The sequence below is a fragment of the Hylobates moloch genome, unplaced genomic scaffold (assembly GCF_009828535.3).
Source record: "Hylobates moloch isolate HMO894 unplaced genomic scaffold, HMol_V3 SCAFFOLD_1, whole genome shotgun sequence".
Lineage (NCBI taxonomy): Eukaryota > Metazoa > Chordata > Mammalia > Primates > Hylobatidae > Hylobates > Hylobates moloch.
The window spans coordinates 71,029,198-71,055,247 of record NW_026652276.1 but is presented as its reverse complement, the minus strand read 5'-3'; the positions used below and the strand labels follow the sequence as shown (position 1 = coordinate 71,055,247).

Sequence of the window (26,050 nt, the reverse complement as noted above, 5' to 3'; positions counted from 1 at the left end):
TTCAATCCTGAGTGTTTCCACCAAGCAGATGACTGAGTAAAACTTAGAGAAAGAAAGTGTTGGCTGGGCACGGTGGCTCACACCTGTAATCTCAACACTTTGGGAGGCCAAGGTGGGCAGATCACTTGAGCTCTGGAGTTCAAGACCAGCCTGGGCAATGTGGTGAAACCCTGTCTCTACAAAAAATATAAAAATTTTATTAAATAAACAACAAAAGAAAGCAGCTTGGTCAAGATCTCAGGGAGTGATGGTGCTGGCACTAGAACTTGTAGCTTTTGACTCCTGGTATGATGCTCTTCCCGCTAGACTATTCTTTTGTCTTTTCAGTAGAGAGTGGCATGGTTATGCAGAGAGACAAGAAGAAGAAAAAGAAGAAGAGGCAGACATGGTGGTAAGTGATTATTGAAAGCATATATTAAAAGAAGCTTTTAAACTAAAAGTATAACAAAGTGGAATTTTAGTTCTGCAAATTAGGTGAACTTGATACTCCAAAATCCTTGCTGCTATCAACCACCCCTAAATGGCTGGATTAATATGTTTTAAAAAGAAATCTTGTTAAACATACCCCTGAGCCAGCAAGAAAGAGAAATCCTCAGAGACCAAAAGCTAGCAAAAGTCCAGAGCTGAATGAGCACTGAGGTTAGCAGCCACCCAGAGCCTACAATGTATAAAAAACAAAATGTGTCATAAAAATTGATCTAAATAAACCCAAGTTTGGTTTAACAATAGAAGGTGTATCAATGTAATTTGCCACATTACCAGATTAAAATAAAAAATCGTATAATGACCTCAGCAGATACAGAAAAGGCATCTTGATAAAATTCAACATTCACTCATGATTAAAAATCAAAACTTTTAGTGACTGTGAAATGGAAGACAATTTCATTAACTTGATAAAGGGTAGCTGCCAAAAACTTACAATGTCATCCTTAATGGTGAAATATTAGAAGTATTCCCTTTATAGACATGAATAAGACAAGGATGTCCATTATCAATGGTTCTACTCAACACTGCAATGGAGGCCTTGGCCAGGACATTAAGAAAGGAAAGAGAAATAAAAAGTAAAAGGTGGAGGAGGAAGTAACAAACTGTCACAATTTCCTAAGGATATGATTATCTACACAGAAAAAATCCCCTAAACCCTACAAATGACAATTATTACTATTAAATGGAAAGTTTGGCAAGATTGCCAAATAAAAGATCAATATACAAATAGACAATTATATTTTCATATACTGGCCAACATATAGTTAGAAAACCTAATTTTAAAATATACTATTTAGCAAGGCACAGTGGCACCACTTGTAGTCCCAGCTACTCAGGAGGCTGAGGCAGGAAGATGACTTGAGCCTAGGAGTTTGAGGCTGTAATGCACGATGATCACACATGTGAATAGCCACTGCACTCCAGCCTGGGCAGCACAGTGAGACCCTACTTCTAAAAAAAAATACATACACACATTCATACATACACACACACATACACGCGCACACACGCATCATTTATAACAATGACCAAAAATATAATATACTTAGGAAGTTGTAAACTATGCAACTCCTTTAAAGAAAAAATTATAAAACTTCACTGAGCCACTAATGAAGATCTAACTAAATAAATGGACAGCTACATAGTGACTGTTGAATACAACGGGTTTAAACTTCATGGGTCCACTTATATGAGGATTTTTTTAACCAAACTCAGATTGAAAATACAGTATTTGGGGGATGTGAAATCTGCATATAAGGAGGGCCAACTTTTCATATACTTGGGTTCCACAGGGTCAATTGAAAGACTTGAGGATGTGTGGATTTTGGTATATGCGGGCATCCTGGAACCAATCTCCCTAGTATACTGAGGAAAGACTCTATAGTCTTCGTAGACAGGATTATTTGATATGGTAAAGATGTCAGTTCTCTTCAAACTGATATACAGATTTAATGCCATCCCAATCAAAATTTCAATAAGGTTTTTGGGAAGCCCAAGCTGATTTTAAAAGGTATATGAAAGTGTCAATGACAAAAAAGAAATAAGACACTCCTAAAGAAGAGGAGTAAGATGGAACACTTCCCCTACCAGCTCTCAAGCCTTATGATAAAACTGCAGTGAATAAGTGGTCACTTATCACCCTGGGGACAGAAAAATAAGATAATGGAACAGAAAACAGAGCATAGAAATAGACTTGACCAGATAGGTAACTTGATCTACAACAGAACTAGCACCGCGGATCTGTGAAGAAATGAAGGGACTATTCAATAAGTGGGTCTGGAACAAGTGATTATTCATATATGAAAAATAATAATAATGAAAGGATCTCTAATTTATACCATACCCTCAAATCAATTTCATCGCTGACTGAAGACTTAAGTGGGAAAGTTAAAACTTTAAAACCTAGAAAAAGAATAAGAGGATATCTTTATGATCTCAAGTTAAGCAATTCTTAAACGAGTCAAATTATAACCATAAAAGGAAATACTGATTACTTTTACCATATTTAATGTGAGCTTCTTTTTTTTATATAGTATCAAATAAGCCACAAATTGGGAGAAGACATTTGTAACACATATTATGATGAAGGATCGTTATGGAGAAACATGCAGAAACATTCTAAACTCAAGAAGAAAAAGACACACAATCTAACAGAAAATGGGCAAAAGTCAGGCCGGGCACGGTGGCTCAAGCCTGTAATCCCAGCACTTTGGGAGGCCAAGGCGGGGGGATCACGAGGTCAGGAGATCAAGACCATCCTGGCTAACACAGTGAAACCCCGTCTCTACTAAAAATACAAAAAATTAGCCGGGTGTGTTGGCGGGCACCTGTAGTCCCAGCTACTCGGGAGGCTGAGGCAGGAGAATGGCATGAACCCGGGAGGCGGAGCTTGCAGTGAGCCGAGATCACACCACCGCACTCCAGCCTGGGGGACAGAGCAAGACTCCGTCTCAAAAAAAAAAAAAAAAAAAAAAAAAAAAAAAAAAAAAAAAAAAAAAAGGAAATGGGCAAAAGTCATGATCAGGCTTTGCACAAGAATGAAAACAGGAATGCCTAGTGACATTAAAAATAGATGCTAAACTGTATTTATAATATGGAAAATGCATAAAAATCATAATATAATAGAGTCTTATATTCACTACATTGGCAAAAACTTAAGTCTGACAATACAAATGCAGGCAAGGATGTAAAGTAATGGGAAGTCAGCCAATAGGATATAAATATAAATTACTATAACGACATATAGAGTCAACATGGTATCATCTAAAAAAGCTGAAGGTGCATGATATGGTTTGGTTGTGTCCTCAACCAATCACATCTTGAATTGTAGTTCCCATAATCTCCACATGTCATGGGAGGGACCCAGTGGGAGGTAATTGAATTATGGGGGGTGGTTATCCTCATGCTGATCTCATGATAGTGAGTTCTCATGAGATCTGAGGGTTTATAAGGGGCTTCTCCCCTGCTTCACTCTGCACTTCTCCTTGCTGCTGCCATGTGAAGAAGGATGTGTTTGCTTCCCCTTCTGCCATGATTGTAAGTTTCCTGAAGCCTCTTGAGCCATGTGGAACTGTGAGACAATTAAACCTCTTCACTTTATAAATTACCCAGTCTCAGGTATGTCTTTATTAGTAGCGTGGGAACAGACTAATATAGTAAATTGGTACCAGGAATGGGGTGCTGCTATAAAGATACCCAAAAACGTGGAAGCAACTTTGGAACTGTGTAACAGGCAGAGGTTGGAACTGTTTGGAGGGCTCAAAAGACAGGAAAATGTGAGAAAGTTTGGAACTTCCTAGAGACTTGGAAGGCTCAGAAGACAGGAAGATGTGGGAAAGTTTGGAACTTCCTAGAGACTTGGAGGGCTCAGAAGACAGGAAGATGTGGGAAAGTTTGGAACTTCCTAGAGATCTGTTAAATGGTTTTGACCAAAATATTGATAGTGATATGGACAATAGAGCCCCCCACCTGAGGTCATCTCAGATGGAGATGAGGAACTTGTTGGGAACTGGACTAAAAGTCGTTCTTGATATGCAAAGATACTGGAGGCATTTTGTCCCTGCCTTAGAGATCTGTGGAACTTTGAAGTTGAGTGCGATGATTTAGGGTATCTAGAGAAAGAAATTTCTAAGCATCAAAGTGCTCAAGAGGAAGCAGAGAATAAAAGTTTGAAAAATGTGCAGCCTGATAATGCAGTAGGAATGAAAAACCCATGTTCTGGGGAGAAATTCAAGCCAGCTGCAGAAATTTGCATAAGTAACAAGGAGCCAAATGCTAATCACCAAGACAATAGGGAAAATGTCTCCAAGGCATGTCAGAGAACTTTGAGGCAGCCCCTCCTATCACAGACCCAGAGGCCTAGGAGGGAAAAGTGGTTTCCTGGGCTGGGTGCAGGGCCCTCCTACTGTGTGCAGCCTCAGGACTTGGTGCCCTGCACCCCAGCTGCTCCAGCTGTGGCTAAAAGGGGCCAAGGTACAGCGCAGGCCATGAATTCAGAGGGGGCAAGCCCCAGCCTTGGCAGCTTCCACATGGTATTGGGCCTGTGGGTGCACAGAAGTCAAGAATTGAGTTTGGGGAACCTCTGCCTAGATTTCAGAAGATGTATAGAAATGCCTGGATGTGCAAGCAGAAGTTTGCTGCATGGGTGGAGCCCTCATGGAGAACCTCTGCTATGGCAATGTGAAAGGGAAATGTGGGATTGGAGCCCCCACACAGAGTCCCTACTGGGACACTGCCTAGTGGAGATGTGAGAAGAGGGCCTCCGTGTGCCTGGAAAAGCCTCAGACACTCAACACCAGCCCATGAAAGCAACCAGGACAGGGGCTGTACCCTGCAAAGCCACAGGTGTGGAGCTGCCCAAGGCCATAGGAGCCCACCTCTTGTATCAGCATGCCCTGGATATGAGACATGGAGTCAAAGGAGATCATTTTGGAACTTTAAGGTTTAATAACTGCTCTATTGGATTTCGGACTTGCATAGGGCCTGTAGCCCCTTTGTTTTGGCCAATTTCTCCCACTTGGAATGGGTGTATTTACCCAATGCCTGTACCCCCATTGTATCTAGGAAATAAATAACTTGCTTTTGATTTTACAGGCTCATAGGCAGAAGGGACTTGCCTTGTCTCAGATGAGACTTTGGACTTAGATTTTTGAGTTAATGCTGGAATAAGACTTTGGGGGACAGTTGAAAGGACATGATTGTGTTCTGAAATGTGAGGACATGAGCTCTGGGAGGGGCCAGGGGCAGAATTATATGGTTTGGCTGTGTCCCTACCCAAATCTCATACTGAATTGTAGTTCCCATAATCTCTACATGTTGTGGGAGGGAGCCAGTGGGAGGTAATTGAATCATGGGGGTGGTTACCCTCATGCTGTTCTCATGATACTGTGTTCTCATGAGATCTGATGGTTTTATAAGGGGCTTTTCCTCCACTTTGCTCTGCACTTCTCCTTGCTGCTGCCATGTGAAGAAGGATGTGTTTGCTTCTCCTTCTGCCAGGACTGTAAGTTTCCTGAGGCCTCTCCAGCCATGAGGAAGTGTGAGTCAATTAAACCTCTTCCCTTTATAAATTACCCAGTCTCAGGTATGCCTTTATTAGCAGTGTGAGAACGGACTAATACAATGCACATACCATATAATTCAGTAATTAAGTACCTAGGTATATACTCTGGAGCAACTCTTTGTGGCAGCAGAATTATAACACAGTCCCCAAGATTCTCACCCCCTCATCCTCTGCACAGTCCACCAGTGTGGATGGGACCTGTGAAAATGATGGACAGTCATCTCCTTCATAGGTTACTTTTATGTAAGACCTCATCTTAGCAGAAGAGGTCAGAGAGACAGTCTCCTATTTGCCTTGAAGAAGCAGACTGCCAGGTTGTGAAAAGGGCCATGAGGCAGGGAACAGTGGGCAACGTCTCAGAGCTAAGGGCTTCAGTCCTACAGCTGCTAGGAATGGAACTGTGTCAATATCCAGTGAGGGTAGAACAGGACTGTGAGTCACAGATGAGACCACAGCCCAGGCTGACACCATAATTTCAGCCTGGTGAGATCCTGAGCAGACAATTAGGTTATGCTGTTTTAGGACTTCTACAGGACTTTGAGGTAATGAATGGGTGTTAATTTAAGCTACTAAAACTGTGGTAATTTGTTATACAGCAAAAGAAAACTAACGCATTCTTTAAAATGTGTGCCAGGAGACAGGGATAAGAATGTCTATAACAGCACTTTCCTAGAAATAAAAAACCCGAAAGGGGCCAGGTGCAGTGGCTCACGCCTGTAATCCCAGCACTTTGGAAGGCTGACGCAGGTGGATCATGAAGTCAGTCAGGTGTTCGAGACCAGCCTAGCCAACATAGTGAAACCTCATCTCTACTAAAAATACAAAAATTAGCCGGGCATGGTGGCGGGTGCCTGTAATCCCGGCTACTCAGGAGGCTGAGGCAGGAGAATCGCTTGAACCCAGGAGGCGGAGGTTGCAGTGAGCTGAGATTGTGCCACTGCACTCCAGCCTGGGCAACAGAGTAAGACTCCATTTCAAAAAATACAAAAACAAAACAAAAAACCTGAAAGAAACAAAAAGCCTAGCTAGTAGAAAGGGGATAAATTAATTGTAATAAATTTATACAAGGAAATACTACACAGTAGTAAACATGAATGAATTACAGGTACATCGTAAAATGTAATGTTGAGAAAAATATAGACAAGCTATAGAAGAGTACACATATATAATATGAATGATGTTCAAAAACATTTAAAACAATTTTTTATTTACCTAAAGAGGAAAGAGGGATCTCGGAACCAGCAGGGCACATAAGAAATGTCAGTTTTAGGTAATATTCTGTTTATTTTTAAGTTGATGCTAAGTATATGGGTGTTCATTTTATAATTGTTATTTGTATATTATGCTATGTCATCTGTAACATAGCATAAAAGGATTGATACTTTTGAATAAATATTGTTTAAAATAAGAGGGTGAGTCTGCAAGCTTTACTATCAATCCTTTAAACCTAAATCTTTCTGAAAACTTCGTATATGCATTAATATACCGTGTGTTCAGACACGCATCATTAAAATATAGAGAGGAAAGAAAATATAAGAACCAAACTTGTGGTCAAAAGTTTCGATAACTTCAAAATAATTTTCCAAAAGTAACTTGCACCTGGACTACTACAATCACCTGCTAAGTGGTCTCTTACATTTCACTCTTGTTCTTGATGCTGCAGCCAAGTATCTGTTTAAGAAGAATGTCAGATCACTCCAATGGTTTTCCATCACATTTCCACAGTTCCACATGGTCTGATCCCTACCTACTTCTGGGATCTGATTTTATTCACTTTTCCCACATGCCCTAGCCACATAACAAATCCTAACATTCCTTAGCACTAATGCATAATGCTGATGTGCACCTTTAATAAAATCCAGGCATTGTTTCTTTGGCATCACATCATGTTTCCAATTTGTTTTGAGGAGTTTGGGAATATTTATTGTGGTTCTGTTTTATTAGGATTTCACTTGATTCTTTTCTTTTCCTCATCCTTAATATCCACTATATCAGAAGTCCTGTCAACTCTACTTCCCAAATATATCTTGAATCTTCTTCACTTCTTTCCATCTCTCCTGTTACCACTCTAGTTCAAAACACTATAATCTCTTACCTGGACGAATGCAATAGCCACCTGTCTCCTTACAATTATTCTTGCCTTCCACAATGTATTTTCCACTCTACAGCCATAATGACCTTTTTATAACACAAAATAGATCATATCACTCCCCTCTTCAAAGCCTTCTATCATAACAGAATAAAATCCAAAATTCCTTACCATTGCCTACAAAGCTTAACATGTCTTGGTCCCATCCGACTGCTCCAAGTTTACCTCCCTCCTGCACGCTAAAGAGCCACACTGGCCTTCTGAGAGTTTTTGACTTCTTATTATAAGCCTTAGGAATCCTGAACTCAAGCATCCCTTTGCCTGGACTACTACTCTGGACTGTTGCAGATCAGCTCCTCCTCATCATTTAGGGCTCAGCTTACATGTATTCTCTTTAGAGAGGCCTTCCCTGACCACTCTGGCTAAAGCCACCCTCCAGCACATCACCCTGTTTTATTTTCTTCACAGCACTTATTGCTACCTGGAAATCTTATTTTTTCATCTATCTATTTATTGTCTATCTCCTCCCACCTGTAGGGACCCTGTCTATCCTGTTTACTGCTACACCCTATGCCAAAATTTTCCCCTGCACATTATGGATGAAAAACAAAAACATGTTGGATAAATGACTTCCTATAGCTTGGTTAAAATTTGTCTCTGAATAAATATTCAAGTTTAATAACCTGAGTATTTTATACATTTATTCAGTTATACTATGTTTCTTTAAACAAAGTATATGAACAAAAAGCATTTTATTAACTTTTGAATTAATATTTCTTCTTTCTTGTCTTTAAAATATCATGGCTAGGATGGTTAAGTATTCTGTAAACATAACACAGACAAAGAATAGAAAAAAAAGAAGAACTAATATTTGCTCTATGCCCAAAACTAAGAGAAATCATTTTCCAATCATAAAACTGTATCTATTTATGCCATTTTACCTTCAACAAATGGAAAATATCTACTTTATAGGTAGAAGTCTTAAGGATTTAAGTTTTTGTGAACGTTATTAATATTCTGACTTCCTACTGATTTAAAGAATAAGTGGAGACTAAATCTGCATCTAAGCTAAAAGTAGCTGCTATTGCCAAGTATTGTGGTATATGCCTGTAATCCCACTATACATCCCAGCTACTCAGGAGGCTGAGACGGGATGATCGCTTGAGCCCAGGAGTTCAGCACCAGCCTTTGAGATTTCTTCTCAAGCAAATAAAATAAAGTTAAAAAAAAAAAAAAAAAGTACTTAGCTGCTGCTAATAGATTCTATACAAACATATTGTTTTTTTATAGCCCATTCATTTATTCAACATACATATGCATTAACCACATTTTAGGTAGTGTAAAGCAGGGAGAATTTTATTACTATTCAGTTTCTGCCCAGGTTAGTTGGGAAGACAGACAAATGACAATTCTAATATAGTGCCACAACAATGTACACAGTAACATGGAAGCACAGAAAAGGCTACTAACCAAGCTGGAGGAGTTAGGGGAAGGGTCTCAGTGGAGCTGTGATACCTGGGATGAGTCTTGAGATCAACTGATAAGAGGAGAGGAAAGGAAGCTTCAGATAAAGAACATCTCAAATATAAAGGCACATTGGCTTGAGAAAGTCAGCAAACATATCAGAACCACAAAAGCAAACATGAGGGATGGCCAAAGAGATGAGGCTGAAAATGTGGGCAAGATAATGAAAATGTGGAAAGATAATGAAGTGCCTGGTATTCTACCCAAAGAGATTCAGATTTTGTACTATAAGGTACCTTAGGTGAACCCCTAGGGATTTTGTACACATATCTTCAAGGCTATGAGATTTCTGTAGGAGAAATCTTTCATTTTCAATTTGATAAAAATCTTTTTAAAAAAAGAATATTAACAAAAGGACACTCTGGATCATCTGAATGAGCAGTTTTTAATTGAGTGCTGTCACAAGATTTGAATTCACACGTGTGTTTAGGAGTGTATTGCTAAACAAGTGGTGCTGTTTGTCATTGGTACATGTTAATGAGAATGAAATGGAGACTACTGTATGTAAATGATGTTGTTTGTCAAGTGAAGGACAAATGAAGCCATTACATATTGAACAAAGGAAGGTTCTGTGGTGATTTAAATAAAGAAAAGAGGTGAAGGCATCAAGTAATCTCTCAACACAAGGGCAAAATGGACAGACCTTTCTGTAAGGAAGGTATGCCACAGAGGACATTCATGATTAGAGCTTTTTAGGTCCAGCTAAAGTCTCATTGCTCACAATCATTTGAATTTATTGGTTTTATAGCTTTGTTTCATTTAACTTGTAGATGTTTGGGTGTTATCAGTGTATAAAAGATACAACACACACACAGAAAAAAATTAAAAAGACAAAAAACAAGAAAGAGACAACATGAGGAGTTTATACCTAGTTTTATCTTTGCATATATGTGACATACAAAAAGGGTTTTAAGTTAACAATGGAGGATCCTGGGTATCTTATTTGGGTATAAGAAATACTGCTCAGCCAGGCGTGGTGGCTCACGCCTGTAATCCCAGCACTTTGGGAGGCAGAGGCGGGTGGACCACCTGAGGTCAGGAGTTTGAGACCAGCCTGACCAATATGATGAAACCCCATCTCTACTAAAAATACAAAAATTAGCCGTGTGTGGTGGCATACACCTGTAATCCCAGCTACTCGGGAGGCTGAGACAGGAGAATCACTTGAACCCAGGAAGCACAGGTTGCAGTGAGCTGAGATCACACCATTGCACTCCAGCCTGGGCAACAAGAGCAAAAAAACTCCGTCTCAAAAAGAAAAAAAAAAAAAAGAAATTCTGCTATGGGCCGGGAGCGGTAGCTCATGCTGATAATCCCAGCACTTTGGGAGGCCAAGGTGGGCGGATCATCTGAGGTCAGGAGTTCACAACCAGCCTAGCCAACATGGCAAAACCCCGTCTCTACTAAAAATATTAAAATTAGCCAGGGGTGGTGGTGTGCACCTGTAATCCTGGCAACTGAGGAGGCTGAGGCAGGAGAATCACTTGAACCTAGGAGGTGGAGGCTGCAGTGAGCCGAGATCGCCCCACTGCACTCCAGCCTGGGCGACAGAGCAAGATTCCATTTCAAAAACAAAAAGCAAAAAAAAAAGGGAGCCTGTCTAGGGGCTAAGGGAGGGATAGCATCAGGAGAAATACCTAATGTAGGTGACGGGTTGATGGGTGTGGCAAATCACCATGGCACATGTATACCTATGTAACAAAACACATTCTACACATGTACCCCAGAACTTACAGTATAATAAAAATAAATAAATAAATAAATAAGAAATTCTGCCATGGGTGTTCAGAGCCACTGAAAGAATGCAACAGGCAAGTGACAGCTTGTGCTTTAGGAAAATCACTCTGGCAGCAGTATGGGAGAAGGCTGGAATTAAAAGTACCCAAGTGATAGCAGCAGGAGGCAGACAAATCCTAGGCAGATGAGGGTGGCTCCCCAGTGAAACCTGATCTTCAAGCTGAAGGCAGTTTAAAGTCTAGCTACATGTCCTGGATAAATCTATGGACCAGATTGAGAACCTCTCTTCCCATTTGGCACACTTTCCTCTGATTGATCCCCACCCCTTCACCTATTTGACATATACCCACCCTTCTCTAATTTGTTTTTTCACACTGTTGTGCCCACCTTTGAGTGGTGCCTTTGTTTTAGCCTTTTTTGCCTACTCACAAACCAATCAGCATGCACTTCCCCATTCTGAGCCCATAAAAGCCCTGGACCCAGACATGCCGGAAGAGAGGCCACCCTACTTTGGGTGGGGGACCACCCTTGTGTCCCCCCTTGGCTGAGAATAAAAGGAGTTAGCCAGCCTGCTTTAGGCAGACAGTAAGGGAAGGGTCCCTGAAGAACCTACGACCTGCCCTAAAAGTGCTTACACCAGATGTTTTGTGCAGATAAGGGAATTTGCACAGGGGGCTTGCCTAAACATGCCCACAATAGAAAATTCCATTCCCTAACACATGTGCAGTAAGGGAAATAACCAATATGGAGTAGCTCAGACTAAGGGCCCACAAGCACACTGGAAGGATGGGGTGGAGCCTCCAGAAATTTGCACCTTAAGCCCAGGTATTCAACTGTAAAGGGGGCAACCAGCAACCTGCTTTCAGGACCCCTTTCTTTACTGAGAGCTTTCCTTTCACTAAATAAATTCTACTCCACTCACTCTCTGGGGTCCACACACCTAATTCTTCCTTATTGTGAGACAAAAACTCAGACCTAGCTGAGCTAAGAGCAAAAATCCTGCATCAAGAGCTGTTTTGTTGCTCAATAAAACTCTTCTCTGTCCTCCTCACTCTCCGATTGTTAGTGTAATCTCATTCTTGGACACAGGACAAGAGCTCAGGATGACACCAAACATGGGTAGGAAGAAGACAGTAACACGGTAGCTCTCTGCCCTACCAGCAGCGCCTGGTAGCCACTCTATGCAACAAGAAGCAGGGCGGGGGGCCAGGCCAGCCCCAGAGCCATGGGCCGGAGTGGGGTAACAGGACTGATAGGGCTGTTAACATGCCCCTGTTCGTCAGGCTGCAGATGGAAGGTCTAAAAGAGCTGTTAGCACACTTTAACACCCACCTCTGGGGCTTCTGGGTTGCCTGACTCATTTGGTTACCACCACCTTCCCCTAGTCTGGACTCCAGAGTCCACTGTGGGAGTCACTTGTGACATGCCTGGTCCAGCCGCAAGCGGTGCACGGAGCCAGCTCCTGTGCCGGCACTTGGAGCAACCAGCTGGATACCACACAACGCTGCACTTGCCAGCTCAGACACCCTCTCCTGCCAGGAGCTGAGCCCACAGTCAGGTGGCCACAGGATCCACACCTGCGTGCAAGCCAGGAGTGGCCCAGTGGGCCAGTTGTGCAGGGCACCTCCTGTGGCAAGCCCAGCCCGAGCAAGGCCCGGGTAGGTCTCCGGCTGCGGAGGTCTCCAGTAGCAAAGCAACGTCAAAAAAAAAAAAAAAAAAAATCCTGTGTCACAAGTAAGGCAGAAATTAGGAGGCTATTTAATAATGTGATAAAAAATGGTGAGGCCCTAAATTACTTAGGTGAAATGAAGATGAGATGGATAAACAATCTAAAGGACTTGGTTGGGGGCGAGGAACAACAAGGCATCCAGGATGACTCTCCCTTGGTGATGACTTGGTGGTGAAATAAAGGCCACAGGAAAGAAGACAAACAAGTGGGGGCAAAGAGGAAGGAGAAATGAGAGAGTTGATGAATTCAATTCAGAAATGATTTGAATTTCATTTAAGCCAAAGAAAACCCAGTTATCTTTTCTGGGTTCCAGTTTTCTCAGTGACAGCTGCATTCATGAATTACCAAATTAACTATTGTAGCACTCTCTAAAAATATACAAAGCACTCTACCGTATGCTGTAAATAAGTCATGAAAAATCAGCAAAAGCTCGAGCCCTGAAGGAAATTCAGCAGGGTTAAAAAGAGATATGGCCGATTTTTACTAAACTTAAACTGTGACCCAACACACTCACCCAGTACTGTAAGTACTCACCTAATGTCATCAACAGATTTTTGGAAACTGACTGTAAGCAAAATGACATACAACAAAACCATTTTTATCATAGGCCAATTGATGTAAACAAAAGTTAAGTTCCTATAAGATATTTCTGGTCACAAAAACTTCACCAAACTCCTAAATACAAACCAAAACACTTCTAATATTAAACACTGAAATAAATGGGAACTATACATACATTTAAGGAAGATTAATAAAAACAAGTAAGATAGTTATTTACCTAATTATTCCAGTTCAGGGTCGAGGGTGGCTGAAGCCTATCCCCTCAGCTCAGGGTGCAAGGTGGGAACCAACCCTTGGACACGACGACATTCCATCGCAGGGAGCACTCACACTCAGACAGGAAACACAGACAAGGCCAACTCACCTAGCCTGCACTGAGATGTGGGAGGCAGTACCCTGGGGTGCCTGGTGAAAACCCATGCAGACGTGGGGAGAAGGGGCAAGGTCCACACAAACAGTAGCCCCGGTAGGAAATTATTATTTTTTCTCATCAAGTTATACAAAATGACACTGAACGAAAAAATGCGATTCGAGGACCTGCTGTACTGTACTTTTTGCTCTGCCAGTCAGGTGCGATCGCTGGCTTTCTTTGAGCACCTGTGAACAAGAGGTAGCATGCCCAAGTCCACGTGGGAGATACAGTGGCCCCACCCTTAAGGCACTTAGAGCAAGGCGGTGGGACACATGTGGTGCATGCTTGCTGAAAGTTTAGTGTGCTGGGAACTTTGAACATACAGGCAGGGCTAGTTAACAAAGTATATATTTTACTTAGAGACATCGACGAGGAATATCTTAGGCCGTCCAGAAAGAACGTAAGCATTTCATATTTTATTCCCTATAAAGAAAAAAAGAGGCCGGGCGCGGTGGCTCACGCTTGTAATCCCAGCACTTTGGGAGGCCGAGGCGGGCGGATCACGAGGTCAGGAGATCGAGACCACAGTGAAACCCCGTCTCTACTAAAAATACAAAAAATTAGCCGGGCGTGGTGGCGGGCGCCTGTAGTCCCAGCTACTGGGAGAGGCGGAGGCAGGAGAATGGTGTGAACCCAGGAGGTGGAGCTTGCAGTGAGCCGAGATTGAGCCACTGCACTCCAGCCTGGGCGACAGAGCGAGACCCTGTCTCAAAAAAAAAAAAAAGAAAAAAAGAAAAAAAGAATGGACGCGAGAGGAAAGAAAATGAAGCAATTATCGCAAAACCAGCCAATACCCCCGCAGGCCACCCAAGGACGGGCCTCCGGGAAAGAGTAACTCAATCCCAGTTTGGAGGGTGAAACTAAGAGTGAATGGGAAGCCAGCATCTTCCTAATACAAAGCACAGTTTACCGTCCCCCTCAGCCAACGTGCGGCTGAAGAGAAAGCCGCGGGGCGTACCTTTAGCACGGGACGCTGCTTTGGAGGGCTCGCCCTCGACACAGCGCCCCTCCCGGCACCTGGCCAGAACCTCCCAGGGCGAAGGTCAGGGGCCGAGAAGCTTGTGAGTACCGGGGCAGTGAGGGAGGGATCCGTAAGTGCAGGGCGCACACACGGAGCGGAGACCCGGAGGCGGCAGCACCGCGCCCCCAGGGCTCTGCCCAGCTCGCCACTCGCAGCACAGAGAGGCGCGCCGGCGAGACAGCGCAGCCTCCGCGGGCCGAGGCGGGGCCGGGCAAGCCCTGGCTCCGTGCCGCCTGACGGGAATTGTAGTTCCTGGGAGAAGCCGGGCTGCCTCACGAGGCACAGAGAACTACATTTCCCGGTGAGAGAGCGGCTCCGGCCGGCCGCGCGGTACCGGAGCGTCGCACTGTCAGCGGCCAGAAAGCCTGGGAGGGGCAGATCGAAAAGGGAGTGCTTCTTCCCTTCTCTCCGCGCTCTGGCGGTGCAAGCGGCTCTGCTTTCCCTCGCCCCGCCGTCGGGTGCTCCCTGCCCGCCTCCCCGTGTCAGCTTTTCCTGGGCCCCGCCGGGAAAGTCTGGGCCTCGAAATTCGGAGGCAGCGGCGGCTGCCCAGCACGGGAGTGTAGGGCGCGCCACTCAGCGGCCCAGCCTACCCAAGGCCAGGCCCGCGCCTCCATGGGCCCGACCCGGAAGCCCAACGTGTGCCGCCGGCTGAGTCGCCGGGCGCTGGGCTGCTTCTCGCGCGACGCAGGCGTGGTGCAGAGGACCAACCTGGACATCCTGCGGGCGCTGGTGTGCCAGGTGACCGCCCGCCGGCCGGGGCGGGACGGAGGGCCGCGGGCGCCTGGCGGCCGAGCCTCCTGCGGGGATGTGGTTTTAACGCGCTAGGGCCTTCCTTTATAGGGTCACATGTGATGGGGAGGAGGATACGAGCCCGGAATCTAGGAGATTAGTCAACAGGTGGTAATAGGGCCACCAGATGCTTTTAGTTTTACGCTTCTTATGTCTTACCTGGAAACAATTATTCTAAAAGTTGGTCATCTCATTAAGCCAAAACATGAGGGCAGACTGGAGGAAGGATACAAAAAGTTTTTAAATAATATAGGTGAAATTATGTTGCTTTGAAAATTTAAAATCCAACTTAAAATTGGTGCACAGTGGAAGCCTAAGAGTTCTTTCCTGAACGGAAATTCTTTATGTCTTTTAGGAAAGTACTAAATTTAAGAATGTTTGGACAACTCATTCCAGGTCACCTATAGCCTATGAGAGAGGAAGAATATATTTTGACAATTATCGGCGCTGCGTCAGCAGGTAATTTTGTATTGATAATTTTGCTTTAATTCACCTCACTGTTGATCTTAACTGTAATTTGTGTAGAACCACATGCCTACATTAGTGCCTAGTGAAACAATGAAAAAAGGGATCCAAAATAAGACTAGGCAGTAAGAAATGCATGTAATTTTAAAATCTTGTTAAATCTAAAGTTGCAGGTGTCATTTTTGTAAATACCAACTTAAAGCAAAACTATAGTGCAGGCAAAACCACAGATTGTTCAGAGTACTGTTTAGTATTTAATCTACTTAAACCACAGTCAAGAAATCCAGTTGCCAACCAAATAATTAGATGCTGCTTTGGAGAATTGATGGATTGTGTTTTGGAAGTACTTGCCCTTTTTTTTTTTTTAGAGAATTTTTTTCAAACAAAAGCCTAGTATTTAGAGATCCAAAATGTTTAACAGTCAACCTCATCCACAACTGTCCAACATGAGGGGGGAAGGAAAGCCACAATGCATCCCCATATACTCATTACCAAGATTCAGAAACTATCAAGATTTGCCACATTTGCTTTATCTAACCCACTTTTCCTTTTGCATTACCTCTTTATTTATTTATTTATTTATTTATTTATTTATTTATTTGAGACGGAGTCTGGCTCTGTCGCCCAGGCTGGAGTGCAGTGGCGCAATCTCAGCTCACTGCAAGCTCCACCTCCCGGGTTCACGCCATTCTCCTGCCTCAGCCTCTCCGAGTAGCTGGGACTACAGGCGCCCGCCACCACGCCCGGCTGATTTTTTGTATTTTTAGTAGAGACGGGGTTTCACCGTGGTCTCCATCTCCTGACCTCGTGATCTGCCCGCCTCAGCCTCCCAAAGTGCTGGGATTTACAAGCGTGAGCCACCGCGCCCGGCCTGCATTACCTCTTTTAAAGCATATTCTAAACATACATCAGTTTGCATTTTTAAAAAAATGGGCATTTTTTATAGGCTTTATTAGGATATAATTCACATACCATATATTTAGCCATTTAAAGTGTACATTTCAATAATATTTAATACATTCACAGATACATGTAATCACTACCACAGTTAATTTTAGAGCATTTTCATCACCTCAAAATAGAACCATGTACCTTTCAGCAGTCATCTCAGTACCACCATTACCCTCAGCCCTAAGCAACCACTAGTCTGTTTTCTGTCTGTAGATTCACCTATTCTGGACTTTTCATATAAATGGAATGGTATAACATGTGGTCTTTTGTGACTGGCTTTTTCACTTTGCGTGTTTTCAGGATTCATCCATGTTGTCACATGCATCAGAATTCCTTTATAAAGTTGAATAATATTGCATTGTATCAATTACCACATTTTACTTATGCATTTATCAGTTGTTAGACATTGGTGTTTCTACCTTTTAGCTATTATAAATAATGCTGTTATAAACATTTCCATGTAAGTTTTTATGTGGGCATTTATTTTCAATTCTCCTGGATTATACCTAGGAATGGAATTGGTAGGTCATAAGATTATATTGTAACTGCGTTTAATAGTTAGAAGAACTACCATACACTTTTCTAAAGTGGTAGTACCATTTTATGTTCCTTTCCCATAAGCAGTATATGAGAGTTCTGATTTTTCCACATTCTTATCAACACTTGATGTGTGACTCACAGCATCTCACTGTGGTTTTGATTCCATTTTCCTGATGACTAGTGATGTCAGGCATCTTTTCTTGTGCATATTGGCCATTTGTATGTTATTCTTTGGAGAAATGTTTGGTTAGATATTTTGCCCATTTGTAAATTTTTTTTTTTTTTACAAAAATCCTTACATATTTTAGATACAAGTCCCTTATCAGATATATGATTTACAAATACTTTCTCCCATTGTGTAGATTGTCTTTTTACTTTCCTGATGTTATTGTTTGAAACAGAGAGGTTAATTTTTTTTTTTTTTTTTTTGAGACAGAGTTTTACCCTTGTTGCCCAGGCTGGAGTGCAGTGGTGTGATCTCAGCTCACTGCAGTCTCCACCTCCTGGGTTCAGGTGATTCTCCTGCCTCAGCCTCCCGAATAGCTGGGACTACAGGCATGCGCCACCACGCCTGGCTAATTTTGTATTTTTGGTAGAGATGGGGTTTCTCCATGTTGGTCAGGCTGGTCTCAAACTCCCAGCCTCAGGTGATCCGGTCGCCTCGGCCTCCCAAAGTGCTGGGATTATAGGCATGAGCCACTGCGTCCAGCCACAGAGAGGTTAATTTTGACGAAGTCCAATTTATCTAAATTTTTTTCATTACTCATGCTTTTGGTGTCATGTCTAAGAATCCATTGCAAAATTTGAGGTCATGAAGATTTGCTCCTAGGTTTTTTTCTAGAGGGTTTATAGTTTTAGCTCATATTTAGGTGGTTGATCCACTTTGAGTTAATTTTAGTATAGGATATAAGGTAGGTATCCAACTCCATTTTTTTTTTTAACATGCGGCTATACATTTGTCCTAGCACCATTTATTAGAAAGACTTTTCTTTCTTCATTGCGAGGCCTTGCCACCCTTGTCAAAAATCAATTGACCATAGATACTTTTGGATTTATTTCTGGACGTTCAAGTCTGTTCTACTGATCTGTATGTCTGTCCTTATGTCAATACCACATTGTCTTGATCTCTGCTGCTGTGTTATTTCTTCTTTTAAGTGCTTGGTGGAATTAACTATTGAAAGCATCTGGGCTTGGCACTTTCTGTTTTGGTAGGTTGTTCATTATTGATTACATTTCTTTAATAGATACAGACTTATTCAAGTTATCTAATTCTCCTTGGGTAAATTTTGATAGATTGTGTCTTTCAAGGAATTCATCTAAATTATCCAAACTTGTGAGCCTAGACTTATTCACAGTATTTCTTTATTATTGTTTTAACGTCCATGAGATCGGTAGTGATAGCCACTCTTTAATTTCTCATATTAGTAATCAATTTTGTTGACCTTTTCAAAAAAACAGCTTTTGGTTTTGTTGATTTTCCCTATTGATTTTTGGTTTTCAATTTTACTACTTTCTGAGCTAATTTTTGTTATTTCTTTGCTTACTTTGGATTTAATTTGCTCTTTTACTAGTTTCCTAAGGTGGAAACTTAGATTACTGATTCGAAGTCTTCTTTTCTGCATATGCACTTACTGCTATACCTTTTCCTCTAAGCATTGTTTTTGTTGCATCCCACAAATGTTGATATGTTGTATATGCATTTTCATTTAGTTCAAAATATTTTTAAATTTCTCCTGAGACTTCTTTGACCCATGTGTTATTTAGATGTGTGTTGTTCACTCTCCAAATATATTGGGATTTTCCAGTTATCATTGTTTTACTGATTTGTGGTTTAATACCACTATGACCCAAGAGCATACTTTATATTAGTTCTAGTCTTTTAAATTTGTTAAGGTCTCTTTTATGGCTCAGAATGTGGTCTACCTTGGTGAACGTTTCGTGTAAGCTTGAGAAGAATGTGTATTCTGCTGTCGTTGGATGAGATATTCTGTTTGATCCAGTTGACTGATGGTACCTTTCAGTTTAAGTATATGCATAATTATTAACTTTCTGCCAGCTGGATGTGTTAATTACTGATGGGTGTTGAAATCTCTATAATAGTGAGTGGATTTATCTAATTCTCCTTGCATTTCTATCCGTGTTTGCCACGTTGAATTTTGATACATATTAAAGATTGTATACATATGAAAGATTGTTTTGATGCATATTAAAGATTGTTATGCCTTTTTGGAGAATTGACACCTTTTTCATTATCTTATGCCCACTTAATCCCTGGTAATTTTCCTTGCCAAATTCGACTTTGTCTGAAATTAGTATAGCTACTCCGGCTTTCTTTTGTTTAGTGTCTGCACATTGTATCTTTTGCCATTCCTTTACTTTTAATCTATCTGTGCCTTTTTTTTTTTCCCCCAAAGTCAGGGTCTGGCTGTGTCTCCCAGGCTGGAGTGCAGTGGCACAATCATAGCTCACTGTAACCCCAAACTCCTGGACTAAAGCAATCCGACCACCTCAGCCTCCCAAGTAGCTAGGACTATAGGCATGTGGCTATTTTTAAAACAATTTTTTTAGAGATAGGGGTCTCAGTCGTGCTGTGTTGCCCAGGCTGATCTCATACTCCTGACCTCAAGTAGTCCTCCCACCTCAGCCTCTGCTGAGGATTACAGACATGAGCCACCAGAACACTTTAGGTATTTATGTCTCTTTCTACTTGCTGTTATGCTCTCTGAAGAGAAATCCAAATTAATTCTTATTGTTCCCCTATATAGTTAAGGTGCTTTTTTTTCATCTGGCTTCTTTCAAGATTTTCTCTTCACTTTTGATTTTCTGCAGTTTGAATATGCTTCCCAGATTTGGGGCTTGGTATCTGTCAGTTTTGGAAAATTCTCAGTCATTATTACTTCAAATATTTATTTTTCTCTCTTTTTCTTCCTTCTGGTATTCCCATTATGTGGATGTTATACCTTCTCCAATTTTCCCATAATACTTGAATATTCTGTTCTACTTTTTCTTTCTTTTTCCTGTTTTATTCCCCCAGCTTGGGAAGTTTCTGTTGACCTATATTCAAACTGACTGATTCTGTCCTTGGCTGCATCCAGTCTACTGATGACTGTTAAAGGCATTCTTCATTTCTCTTATGGTGTTTTTTGATTTCTAGTATTTCTTTTTTTCTTTTTTTTTTTAGAATTTTTATCTGTGTTTAATTTACCCATCTTTTCTTGCATGGTGTCCACTTTTCCCAGCCCTGATCCTGTTAATCAGCTATTTAATTAATTAGTTTAGAAATGAGGTCTTGTGACCGGATGCGGAGGCTTACACCTGTAATCTCCCACTTTGGGAGGCCTAGGCGGGCAGATCACTTGAGGCTAGGAGTTCGAGACCAGCCTGGCCAACATGGTGAAACCCCATCTCTACTAAAAGAACAAAAATTAGCTGGGCATGGTGGCACACACCCATAATCCCAGCTACTCCAGAGGCCAAGGCAGAAGAATTGCTTGAATCCGGGAGGTGGAGGTTGCAGTGAGTTGTGATTGCATGCCACTGAACTCCAGCCTGGGTAACAGAGCGAGACTCAAAAAAGAAAACCCTAAAAAACCCCGAACAAACAATAAAAAACAAGAAATGAGGCCTTGCTTTGTTGCCCAGGCTAGAGTGCGGTGGCTTTTCACAGGTATGATAATAGTGCACTGTAGCCCCAAACTCCTGCACTCCAGTGATCCTCCTCCCTCAGCCTCCTGAGTATAGCTGGAACTATAGTCACATACCATCGCACCTGGCTTAATCATAGTTAATTTCTGGTCTGCTAATTCTAAAATCTCTGCCATATCTGAATCCAGTTCTGATGTTTGTTTTGTTTCTTCAAACTTTTGTATTTTGGCTGTTTGCATGCCTTGTCATTTTTTTGGTTGAGGGCTATGTATGATATATTGGATAAGCCAGGCACAGTGGCTCACTCCCGTCATCCCAGCACTTTTGGAGGCCAACGTCTGGGGGTTGCTTGAGCCCAGGAGTTCGAGACCAGCCTAAGCAACATGGCAAAACCCTATCTCTACAAAAAATATCAACATTAGCTGGGCATGGTGGCACACACCTGTAGTCCCAGCTACCAGGGAGGATGAAGTGGGAAGATCGCTTGAGCCCAGGAAGTCAAGGCTGCACGAGCCGTCAGCATGCCACTGCACTCCAGCCTGAGCAACAGAGCGAGACCCTGTCTCAAAAAATTTTACAAATTTCAGATATATTGGATAAAAAGAATTGAAGTAAATAGGCCTTTAGAGTGAGATTTTATGTTTATCTGAGTAGGAGTTTGGCTATGATTATTGTTTGTTGTAGCTGTAGGTATTGGAGGTTAAAATTTCCTCTAGTATGCTTATTTTTGTCTCCCCCATTGTTGGCTCCAGTGGCTTGTTCCTGGAAAGCTGTAATTGTCAGTATCCACCTTTCTCTCCAATTTTGGAGGCAGCAGTTTGCCCTGTGACCTGAATTCTCTGATGGATCTAAGAAGAATTATGAATTTTCGGATTGTTCAATGTTTTTCATGTAGTGAGGACGGACAGGGGTGGCACTTCCAGGCTGTTTTCATCTTGGACCAGAAACCAGAATTTAGAGAGAATTGTCAGCTTTTGGGATTTGTTCTAACCCCAAGAGGGTTCTGTCCTGCTATCTTTTTCTGGTTATTTCTGGCAAATTAGCCAGCCTACAATTTAGCCTGTATCTCCACTGAGTCTACCAATCTCCTCCCATTTGCCTTTCATCACAAACTCCACAGGTTTTGTTAGTGCTCCTATGCTTTAACTTCTCCACACTCTGTTGCAAATAAAGTTAGTTTTTCTGGAAAGAGCCACAGAGCTATCTGTTTTATGGCCTGCTTCTCCCCTCCTGCACAGTTTTTGAGCTAAGGCTTTTTACCTGGTTGTGGGAGTCAATGCCATGCTTCTCTCTGAGTGACTCCCCTACTTTAGAAGCTGAGCACTTGGAGTTGAGGAAACACTGGCCTCAGATCTTCTCAGCTTGTCTCTCTCTCAGTGTAGAACCACTGTTTTCTAAGGAGGAATAAGGCCAGTTAGGGCCTCAGTATCCTCAGCTGTGCTACATCCAAGGTAGATCCTCCATCCCATGAATAGGGGCTGGATGGAAGAAGGGACCCCCACCTCTTGACTATACTGACCCAGGACTCAGCCCCAGCAATAGGCAGCTGGGGACTGGATGAGAAATGCTGTCATCCCACCCCTCCTAGGAAGATAGCTCTCTGAGTGGAAGCTTGGAAAACAGGGAGCATTGTCCTCTTGGCTGCATCAGTCTGGAGTGGAGTTTCCATCTTGCTGAGGTGGGATTGGGAAGGAAGGGACTATGCCCTAGTTCAGACACCACAGACTCACTATTCTTACTGAGCAGTAGTAGGTTTTCTTGAATAAATGTTTCTTCATATGCTGTATGTCCCCGGGACCATTTGCAGAGACTTTAGTTGTCCTTTTATTATTTTCACCAGTTTTGCCAAAGAGTTTGTCCACAGAGCTCTTCATGCCCTCATGCTGGAAGTGGAAATCTGGACATGTTCTTATCTTATCACGTCATTATCACACCTAGGAAAACGAGCAACAATTCTTCAGGATCATTTAATGTCAAGTTTATAACTTCTTGCTTTAACTTAAAAAAAAATTAGAGTAAGTGGTGTTGATTAGTGTTCTAATGATTAAATATTATTGAGTTATTTAATGTCCAGGGGTGTTTTATCCACAGGTTATAATCGCATATGAAGTTGCCTTCGTTCTTGTGAAACTGTTTGGTTTAAACTTTTGAATCAGTGAGAGAATGTCAATGAGATACAATAAAATTATCGCCTGAAAATTCTCTTTCAACAGTAATTTAATTTCAAAGTTCATTTAAAAAAATGAAAAGGGGCCAGGCACGGTGGCTCACGCCTTTAATCCCAGCCCTTTGGGAGGCTGAGGCAGGCAGATCATGAGTTCAGGAGTTCGAGACCAGCCTGACCAACATGGTGAAACCCTGTCTCTACTAAAAATACAAAATACAAAAATTAGCTGGGCATGGTAGCATGCACCTGTAATCCCAGCTACTCAGGAGGCTGAGGCAGGAGAATTGCTTGAACCTGGGAAGCGGAGGTTGCAGTGAACCGAGATAGCGCCATTGCTCTCCAGCCTGGGAGACAGAGTGAGACTCCATCTCAAAAAAAAGAAAAGTGCCAGGCGAAGTGGCTCACACCTGTAATCCCAACACTTCGGGAGGCTGAGGCAGGTGGATTACATGAGTCCAGGAGTTCAAGACCATCCTGGGCAACATGGCAAAACTCTGCCTCTACAAAAAATATAACAATTAGGCAAGCGTAGTAGCATGAGCCTGTAGTCCCAGTTCCTTGGAAGGCTGAGGCAGGACGATTACATGAGCCTGGGAGGTGGAGGTTGAAGTGAGCTAAGATCATGCCACTAGGTATTGGAGGTTGCACTCCAGCCTGGAGTGCGAGAAACTGTCTCAAAAAAAAAAAAAAAAAAAAAAAAGAAACAAAATAAAATTAAACATTTATGATCACATCTCAACTGATCAGAGAAGTACAAATTAAAAGAGACTATTTTTCACATCAAAGATATGGCATTCAATATTGGCAGAAGTATAAACTTACTCAACCTTTCTGAAAAGTAATTTGGAAGTAAAAAAAAAAAGCCATAAAGGGTTTTTTGTTTTTTGTTTTTTTTAAATCCACTAGTTTTCATTCTAAAATAATGGGACCCTTTTTATCCAGTAATTTTCATTTTAAATATCAGAACAATAGTTTTTGATCTTGATGGAATTCAACAGAGATATTCTCAGTAAATGTTCAGAGGTGGAGAATTTAATATGAACCATTTTTGGAAAACGACATCCAGGTACGTATAGGTATATACACCAGAAGGAAATGAACCAAAATGTTAATAAGGGTTATTTTTGGCAGTTTTATAGTATGGTAAACTATTTTAATCTTGTTATAAATTTTTTTCTATGAATTATGTGATCGAAAAAAATATTAACAGTTAAGAGGAAAGCAAATAAATTGTGCCTTGGTATTTCACATCTCTGAATAAAAATAGTCTCTCAAACCTGAACAAATACTGTCTTGGTTATCAAGAATAATAATCATTTATTTTTCTTTTTTCCCAGTGTTGCATCTGAGCCAAGAAAACTTTATGAAATGCCAAAATGTTCCAAATCAGAAAAAATAGAGGATGCTTTATTATGGGAATGCCCAGTGGTAAGATTTGTTTTTAGAGCATTTGTTTCTAAAGCATTTTTAGCCTTGAAGAGCCGGTTATTTTTAACATATTGCATAAAATAATACAACTTAAATATCATAGTGACTCCTGCATCTTTAAAGCAATCAAGATGAGAGTGTATCTTTTATTTTCCTCATGAAATAATTTCTGTATTAAAAATACTAATATTATGAATGTATTTTTAAAATTAGATAGCTTTTTTGTGATCCTGAAAACTAGAAAGTTATAAATCGATTAAAAGTTATATAAGCAGCATAAGCTAATGTATAATTATCTTAGTGTTTAAGAGATCATTCCACTCAATATACTGAAACAGTAACAAAGTGTTTAGAGCAACAGTTATTTTACGTGAATGTTGCTAGGAAAACAATAAAGATAAAATAACAGGATAAGCTCATTTCATAAGACTAGCTTTGCCTGGGTGTATATTTTTCAGAACACTGTTTTCATGGAATGTTAACAGGTGCCAGAGGAGTTAGGGGGAATTGGGCTATGAAAAACTAAGTTTGGGACATTCCGAGTTTGAGACTGTAAACATGTCTATTGATAGAATTACTTCTCAGAGCCCTTAAAAATAATAATAATAATACAATAATACTAATAGATATGATGATTATCAAGCCGTTTCCCCAAATTCTTTTGATCATAGAACTTCCTTGTTTAAGGAATATTTCTAAATACAGGTTGAGCATCCCTAATCTGAAAATCCGAGATCCAACATGCTCCAAAATTCAAAACTTTTTGAATGCCGACAAGACTCCACAAGTGGAAAATTTTACACCTGACCTCATGTGACAGGCACAAAATTTAAAATATTATGTAAAATTATCTTCAGGCTACATGTATAAGATATATATGAAACATAAATGGATTTTGTGTTTAGACTTGGATCCCATCCCCAAGATACCTCATTATGTATATGCAAATATCCCCAAATCCAAAGAAATTCAAATCTGAAACACTTCTAGTCCCAAGTGTTTCAGTAGGAAAAGGGATAATCGACCTGTATTTGTTTTCTATAGGATCAGTGCTTATTCTAAGAAATGCACTTAGGAAATACTACAACAGATTAATCAGGTCTTTGAATCTGGTTGGTTGTCCTTTAGGAAAAACAGAACTCATAATATGTGACCAAAAATAATTTTTAAAGGATAGGAGGCTATATGCTAAATTTACTGTTAATTTTTTTTTTCAGGCTATCATTTTTACATAAAGTTTTAGTTTTCTGGAGCTGCTGCTTTCTTATTCTCTGAATACTTATTGTCTGTTCATTGAAGGTTCCTATTTAAAAATAAGAAAGCTTTTAAACCTATGTTTTCTTCTTCAACTCCTTATTGAAAGCTAGAAGTAACTGTTGTGCCTTTAGCAATTTAAAGCTTTTTGATCCCTTTTCATTGGGGAGTATGGGGGAAGATGACAGAT

At 41.3% G+C, this 26,050-nt stretch overlaps 2 protein-coding genes across 15 annotated transcripts in view; one reads left to right on the top strand and one right to left on the bottom strand.

The window, feature by feature from the left end:
* The window catches only part of METTL8 (methyltransferase 8, tRNA N3-cytidine), a 120,568-nt gene extending 105,140 nt beyond the window's left edge, over nucleotides 1-15,428 (bottom strand). For 6 of the 8 annotated variants that reach the window (XR_009214261.1, XM_058441258.1, XM_058441251.1 and 3 more), the window contains exon 1: nucleotides 15,330-15,363. The gene's annotated coding sequence lies outside the window, so the exon portion shown is untranslated. Of the gene's footprint in view, nucleotides 1-14,558; nucleotides 14,770-15,329 lie in introns of those variants that run through there. The other 2 variants (XM_032755411.2, XM_032755410.2) reach the window with 2 other exon arrangements.
* Nucleotides 1-26,050, top strand: part of DCAF17 (DDB1 and CUL4 associated factor 17) — a 78,822-nt gene that overhangs the window by 12,221 nt on the left and 40,551 nt on the right. For 2 of the 7 annotated variants that reach the window (XM_058441223.1, XM_058441227.1), the window contains exons 3-5: nucleotides 328-391; nucleotides 15,766-15,869; nucleotides 24,516-24,606. In XM_058441223.1, the coding sequence (XP_058297206.1) occupies nucleotides 386-391; nucleotides 15,766-15,869; nucleotides 24,516-24,606 (201 nt within the window). In that variant the 5' untranslated portion in view covers nucleotides 328-385. Of the gene's footprint in view, nucleotides 1-327; nucleotides 392-14,629; nucleotides 14,662-14,800; nucleotides 15,664-15,765; nucleotides 15,870-24,515; nucleotides 24,607-26,050 lie in introns of those variants that run through there. The other 5 variants (XM_032755407.2, XM_032755406.2, XM_032755403.2 and 2 more) reach the window with 5 other exon arrangements.